At 37.4% G+C, this 24,092-nt stretch overlaps 1 protein-coding gene across 2 annotated transcripts in view; it reads left to right on the plus strand.

The window, feature by feature from the left end:
* The window catches only part of Mitofilin (inner membrane mitochondrial protein mitofilin), a 279,846-nt gene that overhangs the window by 141,890 nt on the left and 113,864 nt on the right, over nucleotides 1–24,092 (plus strand). For both annotated transcript variants that reach the window (XM_081734496.1, XM_081734497.1), the window contains one exon: nucleotides 18,137–18,271. In XM_081734496.1, the coding sequence (XP_081590622.1) occupies nucleotides 18,137–18,271 (135 nt within the window). The remainder of the gene's footprint in view (nucleotides 1–18,136; nucleotides 18,272–24,092) is intronic.

Consider the following 24,092-nt stretch of genomic DNA (forward strand, 5'->3'; position numbering starts at 1 on the left):
GCCCTTTCAAAATTTGGCCATTTCGATAACCTTTAGTGTGACATCTTCAAATTCGGATTTTAATTAGTTCATAATTTTGTCCAGTTTTTGTACATTGGTGAACCACGAAGAAACATTTTTTACAATTGAAATAAACGAAAGAGGGTCATTTGAAATTTTGGCCACATCGATCACCTGTAGTGCGATATCTTCAAATTAGAATTTTAACAAGCTTAGAATTTTGTCCAATTTTTTACATTCTTGAACCACCAACAAAAAGATATATACCATCCAAATGAATGAGGGAGGTTCATTTCAAAATTTGGCCACTTCGATTACCTGCAGTGAGACATTTGAAATTTGAATTTTAAGTAGCTTGGTGGTACAAAACTACAAAAAATAGTGAAAATTCTAAGTCAGTTAGAATTCAAATTTAAAGGCATTACACTACTGGTGAATGAAGTGGCCAAAATTTTGAAATGACCCTCCTTTGTTAATTTGAGCGTTCAATTGTTTTCTTGGTGGTACAAAAATGTACAAAAATTTACAAAATCCTGAGCTAATTAAAATTCGAATTTGAAAATGTCACACTACAGGTAATCGAAGTAGCTAAATTTTGAAATGACCTTCCTAGTTTATTTGAATGGTACAAAATGTTTTGTTTGTGGTACAAAGATTGTACAAAATTCTAAGCTTGTTAAAATACAAATTTGAGCATGTCACACTGATCAATGTGGCCAAAATTTCAAATACCCTCCTCCGTTTATTTCAATGGTCCATAATTTTTCTTGGTGGTACAAAAATGTACAAAAATCGAACAAAATTATTAGATATTTAAAATTGAGATCTTGAACATGTCGCACTACAGGTGATTGAAGTGGCCCTGTCTCGTTTATTTGAATGGTGCACAAAAATGGACGAAAATTGGACAAAATTGTGAGCTAGTTAAATTTCGAATTACAGGTAATCGAAGTGGCCAAATTTTAATATGGCCCTCCCTCTTTTACTTGAATTTTACAATTTTTTCTTGGGTGGACAAAAATGGACAAAAATTGAACAAAACTCTGATGTAGTTAAATTTCAGATATGAAGATCTCGCACTACAGGTCATCAAAATAGCCAAATTTTTAAATGGCCCTCCCTCGTTTATTTGAAACTTCAAAATTTTTTCTTGGGTGGACAAAAATGAACGAAAATTGGACAAAATTGTGAGCTAGTTAAATTTCAGATTTGAAGATCTCGCACTACAGGTCATCAAAGTGGCCAAATTTTTAAATGGTCCTCCCTCGTTTACTTGAATTTTACAAAAAGTTTTTCTTGGGTGGACAAAAATGAACAAAATTCAGAGCTAGTTAAAATTCAATTTGAATATGTCGCACTACAAATAAATGGACCCTGTTTCAGGAGGTTATTTCTAGAAGATTTTTCTTTCGGTATTTTTATACTGCCACAGGACCACACAATTTCAAATCCACATACACACACAACAGTAGCAAGTTTAACTTCCGAGATGGGTCACGTGGAAATTTTGTTCTAGGTGATTTGACGCCGTTATTTGTATCTTCTTACAAAAAGGTGACAGTCATGCATCATTGCTAGGAGGATGAATCACTCACCCCTTTCTTATTCTCCTTTTACATGACCTTGGAGGATATTTAAACTGACAACAATGAACCATTTAGAGATCTTGAGTCTATTTATATTAGAAACCTGGAATACCATTTATGAGGAAAGTTGTTGGATGTTAAAAATTATCAATTTGGTCATTTCTTTAAATATGCTTTTATATGCAATAATGACATAAACATGCACTAACCTCCAAAATATGCAAATATATGCACTATAAAACTCTACTATTTTACCCCAAAACACCTGAAACGAACTTCTATTTAAAGAGCATATCAATATCACATCAGGAAAAAACATGCAAATATGCAAAAATCCTAAGTCTAGTCATGAGCGACTTATTTCCAGTGGCGCGATATTTCAATGTGAGGCAAGAAAATTTTGGAAATACCTACGTAAAAGCCGTATGGTTGGCCGTTGCCTTTCATATGCTTTAATACTAACAAGTTTCCAGCTCTATAAAGTTCGTACGCATTCAGTCAGACCAGGTAATATTGTAAAATATTGATGAGTATAAGTAATGCTAGAACATGAATCTCCCTTTGCATTAAGACATAACTTGACCATTTTAAAAATTGAATTTTTGTTGGAATTTTGTGGCGCAAGGTAGATAGAGTATGTATTAAACCCTTTAGCGACGAATATTCGTGTTCAAACTCAAGAGTTAAATAAACTATTTGCGTATTACACTTCTTTTCTCGAACATTTATTTCACTTGCCAAAGTCAACTAAATTAATATATCAGGAAATAGCAGAATATATAATATGTATGTATATACCAGGTGTACTCTGTTATGAGTGAAGACACGAAAAATGGAGAGAAAAATATTGGAAGTAGGTGGTTTTCGATCTGAAATGTTGAATTTTTTTTCCCAATATCACGTTCCGTTTTGGGTCTATAGTAGTAAGGCGTCCTGTGTTAGATAAATTGTGTTTGTAGTTCAGCAGGTTGTTCGAACGTAACGCAAGGCCACGGAGAATGAGCACGTTATTATATGAGGAAATTTACAGTAACTCTAATACGTTTTTTAACAATTCTGTATTGTTGATATGGTGAGGACCCAAAGAGACAGTCGGCTAAATTGACAACGTTACTTTTTCATTTAACTAGGGCGCCTTATGAGATAAAAAGCTCAAGCTGGTAGTGAGGTTGAAAACAACAAATCCATCAGTTGAGATTAAAAACACTATTTGCAACAACTTTCTTCTCCATTTTTTCATATCTTTACTCATAATGGAAAAAAAATGGCATATAACTCCAGACTTTCGATAAACCTGGTATGTACAGTATATATACAGGGTGTCTAAAAGACCCCTGACATAGGGTAACTGTTATTATCAGTTACAATAAAATGTAAGAGGGGGAAACCAGATATGATGTTTTCAATCTAAAGTGAAGGAACTTTTTAAATCGGACGAGCCATTTGGGCTGTACATTGTTTATGCGCCCAATATTAAATGAAAATGCGACGTTGCCATTTACCTGGACCCACAACATAATGTGAATGAGGCCAGGTTTGTAGTGGAGGTTGGCCGTGGACACGTTAGCGTAAAAGACAGTAACTTCATTCACTTATGTTGTGTGTCCAGGTAAATGGCAACGTTGCATTTTCATTTAACATTGGGCGCATAAAGAGTGTACAGTCCAAACGGCTCATCTGATTAAAAAAAAAAATCCTTCACTTTAGATTGAAAACATATTTGGAGACGGTTTCCCGTCTTACATTTTGTTGTAACTCTGATAATAAACCAGATGTACCCTATGTCAGGAGACTTTTGAGACTCCCTATATATATATAGGCCTATAATATTATATAACCAAAGCCCATCTCGATAAGGAAGAAATGGCCCCGGCTAGCGTAGTTTGCTAACGCTCTCATCTTTGATTAGAGTTGTCCCGATCACTCGGTCCCGGTGGGGACACTCGGTCGAAACTGCAAAAGCTTTTTCAGATCGGCCATCCTGAATGGAGGTTTCCTGGATTTTCCTCATTCATAGCAGGTAGATGCCGGTACCTAACACACAGGTCCCAGGTCGCTTATTTCCTTCACTTTCCTCGGATAGTGTGATCGCCGAGGGACGTTATCTGTGATATGTAACGGGCAAAAATGACCATAGATGCCAAAAAGCCCAGAAATGTAATCCTAATCATTAAGAAAGAAAACGTATGCAGGCGCTTTTATTATTATTATTAAAGTGTATGTGTTAAATAATAATACCGGATTAAATTCCAGATATAGTTACGTAATAGGAAATACGAAGGAAACTTCGAAAGGAAATCGGTAGAGCATGAAGGAAATTGACCAAGGTATGCATCATTCCGACATTTGCTTAGTAAAACTATGGAAAATTCTAGTCAAGATGATCGCCAACGAGATTCGAACCTAGACTCTCTCATCTGCGAATCGTTTGCCTGTGATCACTAGAAAACTGTAATTGTTAGCTGAGGTTTCGGGATTGGAGAGAGGGAGGAATGAGGCCTGTAAAAAATGTGAAATTAAATTTCTAAATGAAATCCTTCAGTTACCTTCCGACACTGAGGAAGAAGGTGATGAGGATAATGAATAGAATGGTGAAATGAAGAAAGTGGAAGGAAACAGGAGAATTCCGAGAAAACCCGAACACACAGTGTTTGTCCACTACAAGACCCACTTGACATGAGCTGAGATCGAACCGGAAACCCCGCGTACCAGCTAAAGTGAGTCCTTAACAAATGTGATAAGTGATGAACAACAAACACCTTTCCTTATAATGCAAAACGAGCTTTACATATTTGTCACGTGCTACCATTTTCAACGTGCTTTATTAAATATTCGTCATGTTTTCTTGAATTATTTTCAGTATATGAGGATTCAACGTCAATGTTTCCCGAGATGAACCTGAGATCCAGAGATACAGCGTTTATATAGTTTGAAAATACCTCTTGCGTTCCTCTGTGGTCCAGTGACTAGAGCATGTATGCCTTTGATGCACAAAGTCCTTGGTTCGATTCCCGGTGGAAGAGCAGTGAACGTATCACAATGGTTGTGATCCTGCTTTAAACTGTAAGTTCACGTCTCATATTGTCTGGGTGCTGAAAAGGACGGCAAATTTCAACAAATAAACAAATAAAAGTTATCATATGAAAGTATGTATGTTTGTGGTCAAATGGTATTCCGATACACGTCCGTGACCTAATTCTTTTTTTCAACTTTACTTTCCGTTTCCTACTAACGTTTACAATTTTAACTACATCTGTAATTTAATCATATAATAGGCTTGCATTGAAAGAAAACACTTTACTCATGAGACTTCTGGGAGATCGGATGACATATGGCTGGAATCAAAACATTCTCAATTTGAAGTGACACTCCCGATGTTCCTGATCTGATCAGTATACCAGTATTACTGTATAAAGTTTCCATGTGTATCATGCTGTTAACGAGATGAACATCGAAAATCTATGGTAAGACTGGTATAAATAACACTGATGTTGTTGATAAGAAGTCCGATTGCTCCGACAAGAAACTTAACATGTTACAATAAATTCAAGAACTCCGCCACTAGTTTTCGTATAGCTCCTATGTGAAACTTTATTATTTAAAATGTGATTATAGTTATCAAATTTACACACAAGATTAGTTGAAACGAACGCTTTTAAAGACTGTTTTAAATTGTGCCTTCAGAACCAAATGAATGTATTTCCTCTCCATTTTCTGGAAATATTTTAAACTAAAATCGAATAAGTCGTTCGACAGCACCACGTTCTAATAAGATTAGAAGCCGCGGCCTTTTGTTACACAGGATTTTTTTTTTTTTACCATACTATCAGCTTTCTCTCTCGTAGATATAATCAGTTTCATTGAACTTCCGGTTCCAAGGCTGCAAACAGACATTAAAGTCTCGCTTCGTGCAACTCAGAAGCGGTAATTGTATCGGCTAACGACCAATCGATCAGTTATTCATCGACAGACACGTATAGCCTTGTCCATAAATCATCATGATAATATAGATAATGTATTCTGATTATGTGAAACCACACACGGAGAGCTATCCATGCATCAAATCACGGCTGCACAAGTCACCTAATTAACAGCAGACATTTATTTTACAGGCGCATGAGTGACTTCTGAGAAATCTTCAATCGAACATTTTGCTCTTCTTAGAGCAGTTGCACAACAGATTGATATGTGGAGGGTGTCTTTGAAACGTGCACAAGTAATAAGGGGACAATTTTATGATGAAATTATGGTTGGGTAACGTTTTTCACATAATCAACTATGAGTCAGTTTGAGACATATGCAGACACTAAATTATTTTCATGTTTATATAAAATATATATTTTATATAAACATAAAATACATGTTTATATAAAACATAAAATATAATAATTTCACATAAAATTCAAAGATTTCAGTTTTCATTTACAATTTAAGATTTTTTTTTTTTTTTTTTTACAATTATATTTGAAGCAACTTTTAGTATTTTTGTATATAAAGAAACTTTTTTTCTTCTAAACTTGTTTGTTATAGTAAAATTTTAAGGTGGACAAATTCAGTTTAAATCCCATCATCGTAAATAGACTTCAAACAACACGGTTTTGCATAGCGTGGAATCAATTAACCGCATTATGCAAGGCGTTTCTACGTCTGTATATTCCAAATTTTTTGGTAAAACTTCTAACCAAAAAGAAAATCTAAAAAGAATTTAATAGTTTAAGCTCCTCTCCCCATTCCCAGCTCGCACCAAGTGAGCTTTGTGATGGACAGACACCGTGTACGGGGGTTTCCTCAGGGTTCTACCTTTTTCTTCCCTTTCATCATTCCACCATTTGATTCCTTTCTCATCATCACCGTCTCCCTTTAGCTTAGCCAGCATAAACGTGGAACGTAAAACTTAAAGATTTCATTTCATCCCTCCGCCCTACGCGCACATTCAAAGAGAAATGGTCAGTTTCTCAGTGTCCCAGGTTTTGAAAGTTTCTGGTTACTTCTAGGTCATCTGAGCGTATAGTGCATAACAGTAATGTGATGTCTTTGTTTGTATATTCTCGATGTCTTCCAAAACCTTAGTGCCACCAATTTATTCATAATTATTTACTCGATTTTATCAGTCTCGTCTATCATAAGTTTACTATGAGATAAAGGTAATAGGTTAAAGAGTTCAGTCATTTTTTTTGTTTTTTGTTTTTTTAAATGAGGTGAAATTCTAAAGTGGCAAACGTATACTTGTGAGAATCCTTGAGAAAAATGGAGGATCGGTTGAAGAGTTTAGCATCCCGTTCAGTACGGAGGCTATATAAGACGCGGAGCTGTAACTTATCGTGGAACTCGAATCGCATAACATCTTGCGCAAAACGGAAACAGAAGATCGAATTCGAGATAGAGCCCTCACCAAGCCTAGCAGTCAGATTTTACAATATTATAAACCAATAAGAAGTCATTTCATTTTTTGTTAGCGCCTAACGGGAAAAAAATCCAAAGAAATGAAATCTTGAAGTTTAATGTCTCACGCTTATGCCGGCCAGGCTAAAGGAGACGGTGATGAGAAATTAATGAAAATGGTGGAATGAAGATAGTGAGAGAAAACGGGAGGACCCCGAGTAAAGCTACGTATACGGCGTTGGTGCACCACAAAGTTTTTTTTATTGGCGCGAGCTGGAATCAAACCAAGAACCCCATGCACCACAGGTGAACACTACCACTGAGGCACCCCTAAATTTACAAAGATGATACATAAACCAATCCATGGATCTTGTTGTACTAAACAAAATGATATTCATAAATGTATAAAGCTCATACGTAGTTCTCGAGAAAATCGAGAAAAACATATCTTCTAAAACAAAAAATGATTATGTACGAGAATTATGTCATTGAGGTCAAACTGATGTTGATACTGTAACTTTGAGCTAGAGATTACCAGTTAACTATGATTTCCAGAATGTTTTGTAGATCTATATACATAGTAGATACGTCTCTCTCTCTCTCTCTCTCTCTCTCTCGCTACTGCATGTTTGTATGTATGTGTTCTGGGCATGGGATTCGTAATGATACGTTAAAACTAAATGTAACACTTCTTTGACTGCTGTAAAACGGGGCCTCGGCCCACCGCTTATTTTTAAACTTGGTGACGGGGATTATGCAAATGATGATGAATATGAGGGTGGGAGATCTCCTCTCTGAAAGAATCTGACGATGCTGGAAGGTTTTTTGTAGATGCCCTTTTATACCTCTGGAACGACCCCTTTTCTTTTCTGTTTCATATATTTCCGTTTTTATGTATTTTTCCAGTTTTTTTCTTATTGGATGACGGCAGCTTTATTAATCACACTGCGCCATGCCTTGATTTTCATTGCTGGCTTACAGTGTGCGTTGGCGTGCATTTATTTCTCCATCAGATATAAATGAAAACTACAACTTCACAGTTGTGTTGCTGACTGATATTTCTTCACCGTTGTAGTCTTCTCGTTTATTATTATTATTATTATTATTATTATTATTATTATTATTATTATTATTATTATTATTATTATTATTATTATTGTTATTATTATTATTATTAATTTCATGAAGATTGTACGTCTAGTTCTAATGGTTAGGAGAGGGGAGACGATGGCTGAGCGGTAAAGCTCTCATCTCAGGTGTGAGGAGTTCCTGACTCAATCCTAGGACGTGAATTTGTTGTAGACAATATGGTATCAGTGTTTTTGTGAGGTATTTTCGTTTCTCGTCTCCTTTAGCTTAAAGAACATAACCTTCAAACGTTAAACTAGAACTTTCATTCCAGCGTTTTAAAAGTAACAAATCAGGTGACTAATTTGTTGAAATGTAAGGAATTCAGTGTGTCTATTTCCAGTGTGTCTATTTCCAGTGTGTCCTAAAATTCGTTATACAAGATGTGGCTATTAATTTCCAGGACTACTCTAATAATACCAGAACAGATGATGTGAAGAACGTACCCTTTTAATATGTTTCGAAGCAATCCCCACCTGCCGTAATACACTTCTGTACTCGGCTGTATAAGTTGTGGAAACAACTTTTAAAGTTCTCTTTCGGAAGGCTCTTCAATGTCGATTTAACGCGCTTCTTGATGTCTTCAACATCCACAAACCATGTTCCTTTCATCACAGATTTGAGTTGTGGGAACAAAGAAAAAAGTCTGCGGGGGCCAAGTCAGGAGAGTATGGCGGATGATGCAGCTCCACGACCTCATGCTTGGCCAAAAACAGCTTCACTGGCAACGTAATGTGGAGGCGGGCGTTGTCGTGCAACAGCAATTAACTCCCATTCTGTCAAAAATGGGAATATACTCTGCGAATTCTTTGTCGGAGTCGGGCAAGAACTTCTGCGTAATACTGTCCTGTAACAGTCGTGCCAGGTGGAACAAATTAATGATGAATAAGTCCTTCACTATCGAAGATAGGAATGCGCACGAGACGAGTCGAGACAGAATTTTTCCTGACAAAATTCGAGTCGAGACACAGCTCTTCCCATAGAGAAATATACATTTTTCGAGTCGAGACATCGCTTTTATAGCACATTTTCGAGACGAGACAGCCTCAGATCTTGTCTCGTGCGCATCCGTAATCAAAAAAGCGATTAACATGACTTTGACCTTTGATTTTTGAAATCGAAACTTTTTCTGTTTAGGGGAACTGAGAGATCGCCATTCTGTGCTCTGTCTTTTGGTTTCAGAGTCATATTGGTAGCACCAAGATTCATCACCCGTTACTATCAAATCCAGGAAAGCAGGGTGAGCGTCAGCGTTGTCGATGAGTTCACCACACGCGTCCATTTTGAGTTTCTTTTGTTCGCCCGATAAACAGTGCGGAACACATCTGAAAGACACCTTGCGTTTCCCTAGGTCTTGCGTCAGAATTTTGCAAACTATTTCTTTGTCGATGTTCACTGGCTAGTATTCGAATAGTCAGTCGCCGATCCTATGTTACAAGCTCGCGAACTTTCTCAATTGTGTCAGGCGTACGCACGGAAATCGGCCTTCCCGTGTGGGCGCCACCTTCAACACTTTCGTGCCCGTCCCGAAAACGTCCATACCATTCAAATGTGCGGGAACGGGATAATGCTTGCTCACCATACACTTGCTTCAACATTGCTTGTGTTTCTGTCGCACTTTTGCCCAGTTTGAAGCAGAATTTGATGTTCATTCTCTACTCCATTTCTGCACTTCCACAACACCACATTACCACTTCGACAACAACACTGCACCAGATACGTTTCCATGCATCTTTCACAGCCAAGCTCTTGTTTCCAACTGGCGCGCGCTTCGGGGAGCATGTACAGATGTACTACCTTCCGGATACCAGCAGCGCCTCTCTCGGGCGAGTGATCGGTTTCATGCTGTGACGTCAGTCCTGGATATTAATAGCCACACCTTGTACGAAGCAGCATCGTGAGGAAGATTGATTTTGGTCATCCAGGTCACAACATTTGACCATTCCTAGTTTCCCGATTGAAGTGGTTCATGAACTAACACAATTAACTCGATTTAGTAATTTTTAAGATTTTGTGCTGGAAAAGTGACAGTCACACCGATATTTTCATAGAGTGAATACGGCAAAATACCAAATAGTGTACTAATCCGCAGTGGCTCAATGTTAAAACGTTCATCTTTGATGCGTAGGGTTCCTATTTCTGTCCCAGTTCGCGTCTGTGGTGGAAAAACACCGTGTGCGTGGGTTTTCTCGGGGTTCCATTTCTTCCTACTTTCCCCATTTCTTTCTTAGTGCGTAACGTGGGACGTTAAACCCAAAAGAAAGGGAAAAAAGTAAATTATCCAAATATTTGTGAAGGTCAAAGGAATAGCAATATGTATCTCGCTTTAACTAGAACCGATCATAATGGAAGACATAATACGTTTCGTATTCCATTTGCAATTCGATTCATTTGAGCGCTGGCGTTTCAAAAGCTACTTTTGGCTTTCGTCGTGGAAGTTCAACAAGTATGCATGTTTCTGTTTGAAAGGAAGATAAAGTGACAGTTTGAACTGATTGTATTTTCTTCAACCTTCTTGAGCCTTCTGTCACTGTTCAAATGACACTTTTTAGTTAGGCTCTCCCAGGGCCCATTCTGTAAAGAATTGGCGTCAACGCAAAGCAAAATCTACGCTTTAGTTGTGATAATATAGATAAGAGTTTTAATTAACTTTTGGCGTTGCTTTACGCTCCGCAATTTTTGCGAATTCTGGTATGGAATACGGTCCTGAATCACTGCTCCGCAGCGAATTAATGCTGCAAGTAATACTGTAAAGAAAGGAAACCTTTGGAGGAAGCAATAATACTCTCTGTCTTTCCTGTGGATCCGCCACTGGCACGAGATAGAAATAAAAGTTTCTAGTTGAATATGTATATATTGCAGTCGAGTTTTCAGAAAATGACGTTGTATAAGTGAAAGTGTGCCAGGCAACAAGGCATAGCAATCTGGCAACTAGAGATACTAAAGTTTGTTGTTTAATCTTGCATAGAATATTAGAGAGTTAAAAAGTAAACTGCTTACTGTTTTCTTTGATTCGAAAGAACTAACTTCTATCTTATTATTATTCTGTTCAAAATTTTTAAAATCTGTATTTGAAATTTAAATTAATCTCAGGGGTTTCTGTTTCTTTTCGTTTTTTAAAGTCTATTTCTATTGCACAGTTTTTCACCTTCCAAGTTATGAATAATTTTAGAGTTAATTTGGAATACTTCTGTGTTATTTATGAAGGCATCTAGGAGAGGAAATTACCTTGATGCAATTAGGTCAAATCGAGATTCTGCTACTAGTTTTTTTTTTTTTTAAGCCGTAGAGAGAGTTGATAGTCATGGAATAATTTAGTTACTCTACCTTTTTTGCATTAGTTTTTTTGGACACTTTTATTCCGTATACATAATGAAGTAACAGCTTTTCAGTTTAAAAACACCTATGTATGAACATTGGTAAGCAGAATTAAGAGAAAAAATCGTTTCTTGTAATACTCAGTTCTAACTTCGAAATGCTTTTCGGCATAGACTTATGACACATCTAGAAACAAAATATTGTCGTGTTTCTCTTGGTGATGAATGCGTGCGGTTTGGCACAGCATTGTTATTGCTGATTTATTTTGTCTTTATTTCGTGAAAATTGACATACAAGTGATGCAGCAGCTAAGGGTTGCCTGGTGGTAGCTCTCAAAAAAATGAATTTTTGTCCTTGCAAAATAAAGAGAATTTACTTAATCTTCGTTAATTCAAGGATTAGAACATTACATAAGTGTTTCTCCCTTACTTTGTAGCGCTGAAAGTTTAATTTTTAACTGCGTGACAACCCTTTGATGATGCTTATGTGGGGGTGACATGTTTATGTACTTTATTTACAAATCACGCACATCACAACCACAGCTAATGAACTGTATGATTAAACCCATTTTACTGATTCACCCAGATATCATGGAGGAACGAGAAATAAGACTTGACGAATATTTTAGATGTTACTTGCTTCAATTCTTATTCAAAAGTACATGCTTTAATATGATAAATATGACATGCTTTGTTCATATGTTAATATACTGATATAATACTTAAATATTAGTACAATTAATTACTTATCTTAACTTCTTTTCGCAGTTAATTGTTGCTAGCTTGCTGCTAACTAAACCACATGTTGCTTGCTAACCATTATACTTTGTCTTCGGTCACACATAAACTGAGTACCACTCTAAAACACTGTTAACAACATGTAAATTTTGTCTATTAATGAACATGTGTTTCTCTAAAGACTATGAATAAATATGTTTTTCTAAAACTATGAATAAATATGTTTGCCTAGTTGCACTTCACAACACATTGTCGAATGCACAGACACAACTTGAATAGAACACTGAAGGCACTGTTGCCAGCCAATGCAAACACAACTCACTAAAACTCACCAGAAAAATCACTAAAAGAATCACAAAGAATTCACTAAACCACTAAACTATATACAAAAAAATGAAACTAATATGAATAAAAATAATGCACATATGCAAGCTTATCCACCCTTAAGAGCCGTCACTTGGGTCTCAAATGTTTATTCTGCTGCAGTTATGTCCATTATATTTATTATTGTAGGCCTTATCATAACATGTCTTGAAATTGTTTGTTTCACCAACGCCTTTCTCTGTGACCACGATTCCACCAATGAGAAACTAATATTTGTTTACTTTGGCAAGGAAGAGTGCTTACTACTTAGTCACAAGGGATAAAAAAGAGGATAACCTTTAGGTGCTATATTATGATAATCTTAGCATTCCTTGTCTGTAGTTATGATTTCCCTCTTTTCGCTTTACTATTGCTACTCACCATTAGCGGATGGTAAATCTTCACAAGCTAGGGAATTTTAGAAAGCTCAGCGCCTTTTTTTCACATACCGGTTACAAAATTACACGTGCGGTAACCACTTCTGCATTTGATACATCAAATTGGAATGCCGGATGCCGATTTGGGTAAACGGGACACAGGACTTGTCAAGACATTATGACTGTCCACCGCTCCAAATTAGATCAGTCATAATGGTTTAACTTATCTGTGAACGCAGGCTTTTACCAATTAACATACAAGGTAATACCGTAACTTGCGCGTACTTCGTTATCGGAAACTTCTATTGGTACTAGGTTATAAGTGGTACAAGTGTGTAACTTACATCTATCCACTATAAAATACACAGATTCAATAGACACGCATAATAACTACTTCCGTCATTCTTTTTTTCGTTATCAGTTTATTTATTTTTTTTTATTCTGCCTAGATTCTATACAATAGTTGTTAAACAACGATACATTACTAATTGTCAGCAACTAAGCTCCAGACTTGTCCTGTGCTTTTCAGTACTGTCATTACGAGAAATGATCTTATCTCAACAATATGCAATATACTTCAATATGTCCTTCATAAATGAAGTACTCTTTTACTACTGACTGTATGACAATTAACCGTGCGTTACTCGCGCATAATTACACGTTCCGGGTGTAGTTTTTTTCTTTTATTACATCGCTATAAGTTGGCAATACGTGCGGCCATTCCGTATAGGTTCCGTTTCTACCCATCCCAGCCCGAAACAGGAAGACAAACCTTCCTTGTCAACGGCAAATGAGGGTTCGAAGAGCCGCTGGAGTTCCAGATTATCAGCAACCTGCAACTGTCGAAGGTAATGCTGGAAGATGTTCGTTTGATTCGTGGAAGCAGGACAGAAAACCCAGATTTACAAGTGTCAGATCGAGAGATACATCTGTAGAGAGCATACTGGTCCAAAAGAAATGTTTTCTGATTAGTTATTTCCAGTAAAAAGGTTTTTTGTAGTTAGATATTTAGTTACAAGTTTTAAGTAGACATTTTTTTAAAGTACACCTATTATTGTAGGCATGTAGTTACATAAAACATGTAATTACCACTAGCATACTTGCTATTTTATGTAAATTAAAGTTTGCTATAAATTTCAACGTTTCTTTTTCATTATAACCCAATTTTAGCAATAAAAAGAAAACATGGTCTCCAAGTCCGTGCGCGGGCATTAGTACAACTTTTCTAGCGCGGATAACGCAAGGTTAAGAGATATAATTAAAATACATTATTAAACTGCGTGCTTTGCGTGCAGCATAAAACAAGTCTGTGAAATGTTTTGAATTTAAATCTCTAAATCCATTTTGTGTATCTCTCCTCCTAGCTTTTAAGATAGGACCATTCGACATTATGAAATATTTTATTTCCTTTCAAGATCTAGTAAGGTGTTGAAGAACTTCGTAATAATTGCCAGTGAGGAAATTACTTGTTCTCAACTCAGATCAGTGCACTGTAGGGCGATCACTGGTGTATAGGCAAAAACGATATGCCTCAGCGAATATCAACGGTCCCTTTAACCTTTAAACGCTTACTGACGCAACCCTGCGTCAATGCTTTAAACCTTCATAGCTCAGCCCCTAATTAAGGCACAGAGATAATTTTGGCACCAATGTGTTTGCGAAGGATGAAGCTTTCCAAGAATATGCATTTTATGTACCAAGGCGGAGGAAGGAGAGGTTAAAATTCGTGTTTTTTGTTTTAGTACAAGTTTTTCGGGGGATATCCCCCTCCCCCCGTGGGAGTACAGTCATAAAAATTGGTATGCGAAACAATGAAGTAGTCCACTACACACCAATACCCTGCAAACGCACTTGTTGGTTATGTGTGTGGAATAGGGAAGGGGCAAATTGACCAATTTTTGAGTCATTTTTATTTTTTTCAACCAACACACTATTTTTCTAGTTTGCTGGCAGCAAAAAGAGAACATATATACACAATGGTCTTTCGCAGGTCAAAATATGGTTCCGGAGGTAAAATATCCTCCTATTCGGATCTCCGGGAGGGGGATGGCTTGGGAAGGACTATTAGACGAGAAAGTAATAATGGGAGGAAGACATAGAGAAAGAAAGACAAGCAAGAGCAAAAGGTTTAGGATAGGAACGTGGAATGTACGTACGATGTTGCAGGGAGGAAAATGAGAAAATCTTAAAAACGAAAGGAAACAAAATAATCTTGATCTAGTAGGAGTTTGTGAAGTTAGATTGGAAGGTAGAAAAGGGTGGCCATAATGGCATAGGAATAATTCTTGTAAAGCGCTTAAAGGAGAAGGTAGTGAAAGTGGAATTTGTTGATGATAGAGTTATGATATTAAGACTTACAGGAGAAACGAAGGATCTAGTGGTGATTCAGACATACTCACCGACGACTTCGCATGCAACTGAAGAAGTAGACGAAAATTATGAGAAAATAGAAGAAATTATAGACAGAGAGAATAGGGGTGCATGGGTAATTGTAATGGGATATTTCAGTGCAGTTGTGGGAGAAAAACAGGAAGGTAGTATCGTAGGCAAATACGGTTTAGGCGAAAGAAATTAAAGGGGAGGGACTGGTGAATTTCTGTAGACAGAATTCACTAGTAATGGGAACACTTGGTTCAATCAGCACAAGAAAAGATATACATGGGAATCCCCAATAGACGGCGGAAGATAGCAGATAGACTATATTATGATTCAGGACAGGTATTGGAATAGCTCGAGGAACGCAAAGACCCTTCCCGGAGCAGACATTTTCTCTTATCATAATCTTGTGCTGGCCGAAGTAGATATTCAACTGAAAAATATAGACAGAAGAAAAACAGGCAACAAAGTGTTGAATACTGAAAAGTTGAAAAACGAGGAAGTAAGAAATCTTTTGGTTGAAAAATTCGAAGAAGAATATTCAAACGAGAAAAGGATAGGCACAGGTAGTAACGGACGGTGGGAACGTATTAAACTTTGCATACAGAAGGCTGCAGAAGAAGTAGTAGGTTGCCGCAACACAAAACGGCTAAGAAACCATGGGTTACGGAATAGATGTAGAAAATGAGGGAAAGAAAGACGTGGAAACAGGTTGATACAGAAGAGGGTAGAACAATGTACAGAAAGTTAAACAATGAGTTACGATGGGAAACAAACATAGCAAGGGAAGAGTTTTACACACACACACACACACAAAAAAAAAAAAAAAAAAACGCGAGGACACAGAAGAATTAGAAAGAGTTGGGAAATATGAGGAAATGTACAAGGAGGTGAAATTAGTGGAATTTCAGAGGAAACAAGGGGCTATTATGATGGCAGTAGAAAATAAAAATGGGAAGGTAGTCAGCAAGAGAAGTGCGGTCATAGGAAGGTGGAAAGAGTATGTTGAAGACTTATATGAGAGTAGGGATAGACCGTGTAGCCTAAATGTTGAAGTAGAAAATGAAGTAGGTGAGAATGATAAAGAGTTTAGGATTCTTCGGGATGAGTTTGGAGAGGCTATATCTGAGATTGGGAATGGAAAGGCAACCAGAATAGATAATATACCAATTGAATTCATTAAAAATATGAGACAAGGGCAAGAAAGAATTGTTCCGACTCTGTAATGAAATATATGAAACAGGAGCGTGGCCGAAAGATTCCTGAAGATGGTCATGATACCGATGGCTAAGAAATCGAACCCAAGGAGATGTAAAGATTATAGAACTATTAGTTTCATATTTCATGCAGCTAAAGTCTCATATTTCATGCAGCTAAAATTCTGCTCCGAATACTGAACAGAAGCTTGTATGGAAGAACAAACGAAAAGGTTGAGGAGGAACGGGTTCAGGAGAGGTAAGGACACAAGAGATGCAATTGGATTATTAAGGGTGATCGGTGAAAGGTTTATAGAAAAAGGGAAGCAGGTGTATGTTGTATTTATTGATCTATAAAAGGCTTTTGATCGCGTGAATTGGGAATTGTTGTTGGGAGTTCTGAAGAAGATTGGGTTGGAATGGAAAGATCGATGTGACTCATAAGAAACTTGTATATGAACCAACAAGTAAGTGTTAGGATAGCGGAGGAACTGACAGAGGAAAGTGCGATTGGAAGGGGAGTTCGACAAGGATGCTGCCTCTCGTCAACGCTATTTAATGTCTATCTAGAAGAGATAGTGAAAAAGAGTTTACATGCTGATGATGGCATTTTGGTAGGAGGTAGAATGATTAGATGTATAAGATTTGCAGATGATATGGCGCTTGTTGCAGAATCTGAAAAGAAAATCAATAGAATGTTAGAAAACTTGAGGAAGAGCTTTGAAGAATATGGAATGAAAATAAACGTTAGAAAGACAAAAGCTATGGTGATTGGAACGAAGCGGTATGTGTCAAATATAAAAGTGGGAGGAGAAAAATAGAACAAGTTAATAGTTTTCGATATTTGGGTAGTATTCTTAGTAATGACATGAAGCGCGAACGTGAAATAAAAGCAAGAATAGGAATGGCGAAAGAAACCTTTACGAGGAAGAAAATAGTCCGTTTTGTGGGACCTTGAATAAAGAGTTGAAAAAAAGACTTATAAAATGTTTCGTGTGGAGTGTTTTATTGTAGGGAGCGGGAACATGGGCATTACGTAAAAGTTATAAAGAAAACGACTGGAAGCCTTCGAAATGTGGGTGTGGAGGAGAATGGAAAGAATGAGTTGGGTCGAGCGGAAGACGAATGAGAGGGTGTTAGAAATCGTGGGGGAGAAAAGAACATTTTTAGATATTATTGAGAAGAGGAAGAGACACTGGTTGGGACATTGCCTGAGAAGAAACTGTATGATGAGGAACGTGCTAGAGGGTATGGTGGCAGGAAAGAGGGAGAGGGTGAAGGAGGCTACAATATAAAAACATAAAGATCATACATGAAAACGAAGAGGTTAGCGGAAGACCGTGGAGCATGGAAGCTTCTCAGCTGCGGCAAATTTGGGATTGCAACCAAAACTCCCCGCAATTTTTGATTGCCGTTCGCGTTCAGATCTACTTCTGTGCTGTCGTTTCAGTAGCAATGAACCTTCTATTCCTGTTGTATTGTAAGTTCTCATAAATAGTCCATTGTTTTGGAAAATCGAAGTTAGTTTGTTGCGCCGTTCGCCTAACTATCAAGGATGATGATAATGAATTAGTTTAATTGTAGAGAATACACTTTGATCGTAGTAATTAGACTTCGTTTCGTTTAATGTATACTAAGTGAAATTTGCTAGTTTTAATCTCGTTTGATTGCAGACCATTGGCCAGGAGAAGTTAAGAGCTGCTCTTGAAGCCAGGGGATCGGGTACTGACGCTGAGTTATTCGAAGCCCGCCTATCGTCTGAATTGGAGCGACAGAAGCGAGAGCTGGAATTGGAATTTCAGAAGAAGGTATGTATGCATTGTATACGTTGGCTATATATTGTATAGGTAGACTGAGTTCAAGTTACGAGGAGTGAATGAAAACTAGAACTGAGCCGGATATTAATATGAATACCACAAAAAAGTTCAGAGTGGATGTACCTTGTAATATTACACATAATTATTTGCTTATGATAAAAGCTTAAGTATTGTAAATTGATATAGACACTAATTAGGTCCTACAACCTATTGTATCTTTCAACAAATACATACATGTAAAACCCTATATCATGAACTTCAGTAAGTGAGAGGCCCCTGATGTACTTAAATACAAAAGACAAGTATTAATTTCGTTGTGCATTATCGGGTGTTTATAAACTCTGATTTTAATAGAATTTATGAACAGGATCTTAACGTAATGTAAAACGGACCTCTTTCGTAAAACTGACATGGAACTTACGTTCTCTTTTACTTACGGGTGGTCTATTACTTCAGCGTTATTTCTCGTGAACCGAACTTTTTGTGACAGATGTAATTGATAATTAATTATTTATTCACTTGTTATATTCAAATTGTAAGTATTCTATATCATTTATGTTAAAAGAAGAATATATTTTTAAAAATTGAAATTTCTTTTCTTCGAAATGTGAGGTATTCTCTCGGTGGAAAGAACGGAACGCGGTTATAAAAGACTCGATAAGTACGTGCATTGGCCATCCACATAATCATTTTGTACTTCAATGCTAATGCACTCCGCACTATTATGGAAGACCAAGAATCTCTAGGCTTAATGTACCGATGCTACTAAACGAATACGTACAGTCAGGGGCGGATCCAGGGGGCAATCGCCCCCCAAGAAGAGAAAACTTTCTTATTTTATATATGATATTTAAATAAAAACCATCCCAGAGTTTGGAGCTCTTAAAAGTATCTCTGAGTAGCAACATTACAACCCAGCGCCCCCCCCAAAAGTCCGTCCTGGATCCACCCCTGCGTACAGTCGTCAGAAAATATTGTCAGATATTTTCACGAATATACAGGGTGTTTCAACACGACAACGTTTGGGAGGTGATTCTTGACACCAAGATAAGAAAAAAAAAGCATAGGCCAACCTCTGGGTGCAGAAAGTTTGGAGTTATAGGCTGCCGAAAACATGAAAAATGTACTTTAAAAGCCTATAGCTCAAATATAATGGGACTTACCGTAGTCTGGTCAAGACTTCAATCAGAAACTAATATGTGCGGTATTCAAAAATACATGTTTCAGAATCCTAAGGTACTTGCGCAACAATTTTTATAGAGGGAGTTTGGGGTACTTGCGCAACATTTTATAGAGGGAGTTTAAATGTGGACATATAATTTGAAGTACTCACCAACTCACTACCTCTGTAAAAATTATTGTGGAAGTACCTTTTGATTCTGAAACTTAGATATTTGGATAGGGTACACACTAATTCCTAAGTGAAGTCTTAACCCGACTAGGGTAGGTCCCATAGTTTTGGAGCTATTGACCTTTAAATTTAATTTTTTCATGTTTTCGGCAGCCCGAAAGGAAACATTTTTGCACTCAAATTGGTGTATACTTTTTGTCTTATCTAGGTGTCAGGAATCACCTCCCAAACGTTGTCGGTGTTGTTTTGAAACACCCGGTATATGAAATCGGTAAATATCACGTATCAGACGTAACGGCTGCACTATCAAAGGATGTTAAACCAGGAACCGGCTTCTGTTGAATTTGATTGCCACTGTCTTTATCGAGGAAAAAATCTCTACCTGGTCATCGTTTTTCGCTGCCATTGTTTGGTGGTTTACCCCTGAGCCTGTAACCAACGTTCACAAAATTTACTTGAAAGAAAGAAAACTATTTTTATATTTATCTGCACACTGAATACAGTGATGTCCTTATTGTGCGGTGAGTATGATGGTTTTGTCGACAAGGTTTGTACTTCGATATGAAAATGTCAAGGCACGTTAAGTAGAACCGTTCTCCTCACGTCTTGTTCCATAAGCTCAAAAGTTCAGTCCCTCTCTGTAATAACCACAAAACAGCATCCAAAATATTATCCCAGCAACTGGCCTTCCCAGCGGCTTAATCTATTCCTCGACATTGTCTTTTGTCCGAAACTTTCTAGAACAACTGAAACTCTCCTAAAAGTAACGAAAAGTTCAAAGCTCATTTGACCCAATGGAATCATGGCTCTCTTTAGTTTTTCTTATATTTTCAAGGTTGTAAATTGAAGAACAACTTATTTTGTTTGGTGTTAGAATTTATTGTTTAATTTTCGCAGACTAAAAAAATAAATAAGCCACATATGAGTTTGGTGACGTTCTATGTCATCTACGATGCAGTGACACTGGACAGCAACTGCACACAAAAAAGGTGGAGACACTATATCTAAAAATTGGTTTGAACTTTAAGGTGGATCACCACCCGGAAGTCAGTACATATTTTAGCTCATTCCCTTAACAACTGTGCAATGAAACGTTACATATTATAAATATTGTTCTATAAGATAGAGTAATGTTTCAGCTACAACATAAGACACTGATTCATTTTTGGTTACTTCTGATATCGTAAAAGGTAACAAATAAAAGAAAATATTTGATTCGCTGTACAATGAGCACACAAGATGGCACTTGCTGTTAGATCTTACTAGAAGTGCTCAATTTTATGAAATGTTTATTTGTATGTGTAAAGTATTTTAAACTAACAATCTTATTACGAAATATTGTTTGATCGTTTTTTGTGTTATGTTTCACATTTTATTTAAATATTAATTTACATTTAAGGAAATATATTTTGAGAAGAAATTTGCAAAGAACGCCATAATGCGTTGTTGTCAAATTTGTACGTTTACTGAGATAGTCACAATAAGAAAATTTCTGGATTCTAGCGTTGTAGTCTGAGAGCGAAACTAAGCTGTGAATTCTGGTAAGAGTCAAAATTATTTTCTCCGGTAAGTATGCAAGCAGAATTCCATGATTACTCCCTTTATTATCTGGCTTAAGTAAACATTCGACACTATCTGGCAACGCCACACTATTCAAGCAGCGTTTAGCATAGCACCGAGAACACCTAGGTTCCACCTTAACCACTCTACATATTCAGCTCTGATGGCGATTAACTTCCTTCATCTCGTTACTTTTCGAATGCCTTCATTGTAAAACCTTTCCGTCTTCTGTGCAGCTCAAGACCTAATCGTTCGAAAAATAAAAATGGCGTGATTTCTCCAATAATGCACAGTGTAATACCTCATTTCCGTAGAATAACTATAGGATGACCAATAAATACTTTTATTCAACATAAGGTCAAAAATGTTTAACAGTCTGTAGCTCGCAAACTATTGAGAATAGGATACATGGTCATATATATATATTGCTTAGAATAACTTTCCATATCTACCAAAGGGGCGCGATTTTCTCCTGGGATCCTATATAGTTTTTTAAGGGGCACGGTGGCTCAGTGGTAGAGCTATTGCCTGTGGTTCGTGGAATCACTGGTTCGATTTCTGGCCAGGTAACTTTGTGGTGGACAACATCGTGTTCGTGGGTTTTCTCGGGTGCTCCCGCTCCTTCCACATTCTCATTCCACCAATTCTTCCATCATTTTTCACTTGCCTTAATCATCTGCCTCCCTCAGCCTGAAGGACATAGCGTGGGACGTTAAACTGAAAGATTACAGCTTCATTGTTTGAACTCTTGTATCATCTTGGGTGCGAGCGGTCCCGGGTTCGATTCCAGGTAGGATCACTCGGTCGAAAAAAATTTAAAATTTTTCAGGCTAGTCATTTGAGTGAAGTCCCTGCGTTTTCCTCATTAACACTAGATAAATGCTGGGATGGTACCTAACAATGGTTCCAAGTCATTTTCTTCCTTCCCAATTTCCCGGGTAGTGTGATCACCGAGGGACGCCATCTCTTATACGTGGCAGATTAACATGACCATAGATGTCGAATGCCCAGAAATTCCTAATTCTAATTTCTAGTCCTAATCCTTGAATTCTTGTAGTGAATTCCTCTATTTGAGCTGGCATCACTTATTTAATCTGCACTTATTTCTCCAAGTTTCAAACAATTAGACGAGCATAACTTTATTATATAATATAAACAATATTATATATATATATATATATATATATATATATATATATATATATATATATATATATATATATATATATATATATATATATATATATATATATATTACTTCTTTCATGTTTGATCAGGAATTTTTCAGCTCTTCTCCCCGTCGTATAGATGTAAAGGGGACCTACTTCAAAAATAGTAGTAGGCGCGAACGTAAATTTCCGTACATCATTCTTGTTATTAATCGCGTATATATAACCGATACCTAAGCAATTTCTGAATGTGCATTGTAAGTAAATTTAGTGGAAAGAATTTATTATTTGGCAGACGCTTTCAAGGGAATGGAAGAAATATTGTGTATGTGTATGTGTGTGTTTGGGAGAGAAATTGTTGAGAAGGCCTGTCTTGTATGTTGTACATTTGGTGCTCGGTCTCACGTACTTTGGAGAGAAAATGGCTTTAGAAGAATCCCCTGCACGTCAGCTAATTGTTATTCTTTATGCGTGGTATAATAGGCCGTAAGTCATAGATGCAGTTTTTCAGAGGACGCTGCCGGGAATTGGAAAACGCGGAGGTGGAGGCACCAAGAGACAAGAGATGCTATTCTTCAAACCTCGTCCACCGGAGATAGCAAAAGAACTTTCTTTTCGATATACAGCCACGTTCTTTCCCATTCTTTTCGGTCTTCGTTATACGTTCTTTTCATGCTATCCAATCTGAAGTTTTCTGTACCTATTAAGATTATTTCGCGATAAAAGAACTAATAACGTCTGGGAGACACATTTATCTTTCTTTTCCTGGAATGATTGTGTGAAATGTCTTTGAGCAAACGGAAAGCGCACTTTGTGCAAAAATTATGGGTTCTCTCGCACCACCATTACCATTCTTACAGGTCTTCTGTGTAACCGTTGATGTGTTGAGTGTGCTTTAAGAAACATGGTGCGGAATTTTGTGATTTTTTTCTTTCATGTTTTTTTAGATTTGCGAATTTCAAGGCACAAATGCGATTAGCATTCTCTCGTTTCATAGAAGATACAAAGGAGACAAGGGTTTGTTTTCCGGTGAGAGTCGGATCTCACGTTAAACTTTTTAAAATCCGCGTTGACTTGGTGCTATACCACTCATCTCCGCTGTGAAGTAGTGATGTCAACCGGCTCGGTTCGAGCCCTGAGCCACCGGCTTATCGTGAGCTCCGGCTCGGCACCAACTGAGCCAACAGATCGAGCCGGCTCGGTTCAGGTGAGCCATCGGCTCGACTCAGTTGGAATGAGACATCGGCTCGGTTTGATTCAAGCCAGGTGAGCCATCGGCTCGAGCCGGCTCGGTTAGGGTGAGCTATCGGTTCGGCTCGTTTCGAACCAACTGAACCCAGGGCTCGAGCCAGCTCGGCTGGGTGAACTGTTGGCTCGGCTGGATGGTGACTGAGTCGTGAGCCGAGCCGCTCGAGCCGTTGATAACACTAGTGTGAAAATCTCCTGTTACAATCCCTGGCGACACGTGATTATGATGAACATCTCATCTGTGGATTTTCCCGGAATTCCCCCGTTTCTTCCAACATTCTCATTCTGCCAATTGTTTCCTAATTATTCACTTTCAATAACCGTTTATCTTCTTTAATGACAATAGCATAATCGTGGAACATAAAGTAAGAAATTTCATTTCCAGTGCGAGTTGCTGGTTTGATTGTGGTTCATAACTAATGTCCTTGGGGCATTCCGTGGGTTTTCTCACTTTCCTCCTACTATATGCTTTCACCTATTCATT

Source organism: Thermobia domestica, chromosome 12 (genome assembly GCF_964235325.1).
Source record: "Thermobia domestica chromosome 12, izTheDome1.hap1.1, whole genome shotgun sequence".
NCBI lineage: Eukaryota > Metazoa > Arthropoda > Insecta > Zygentoma > Lepismatidae > Thermobia > Thermobia domestica.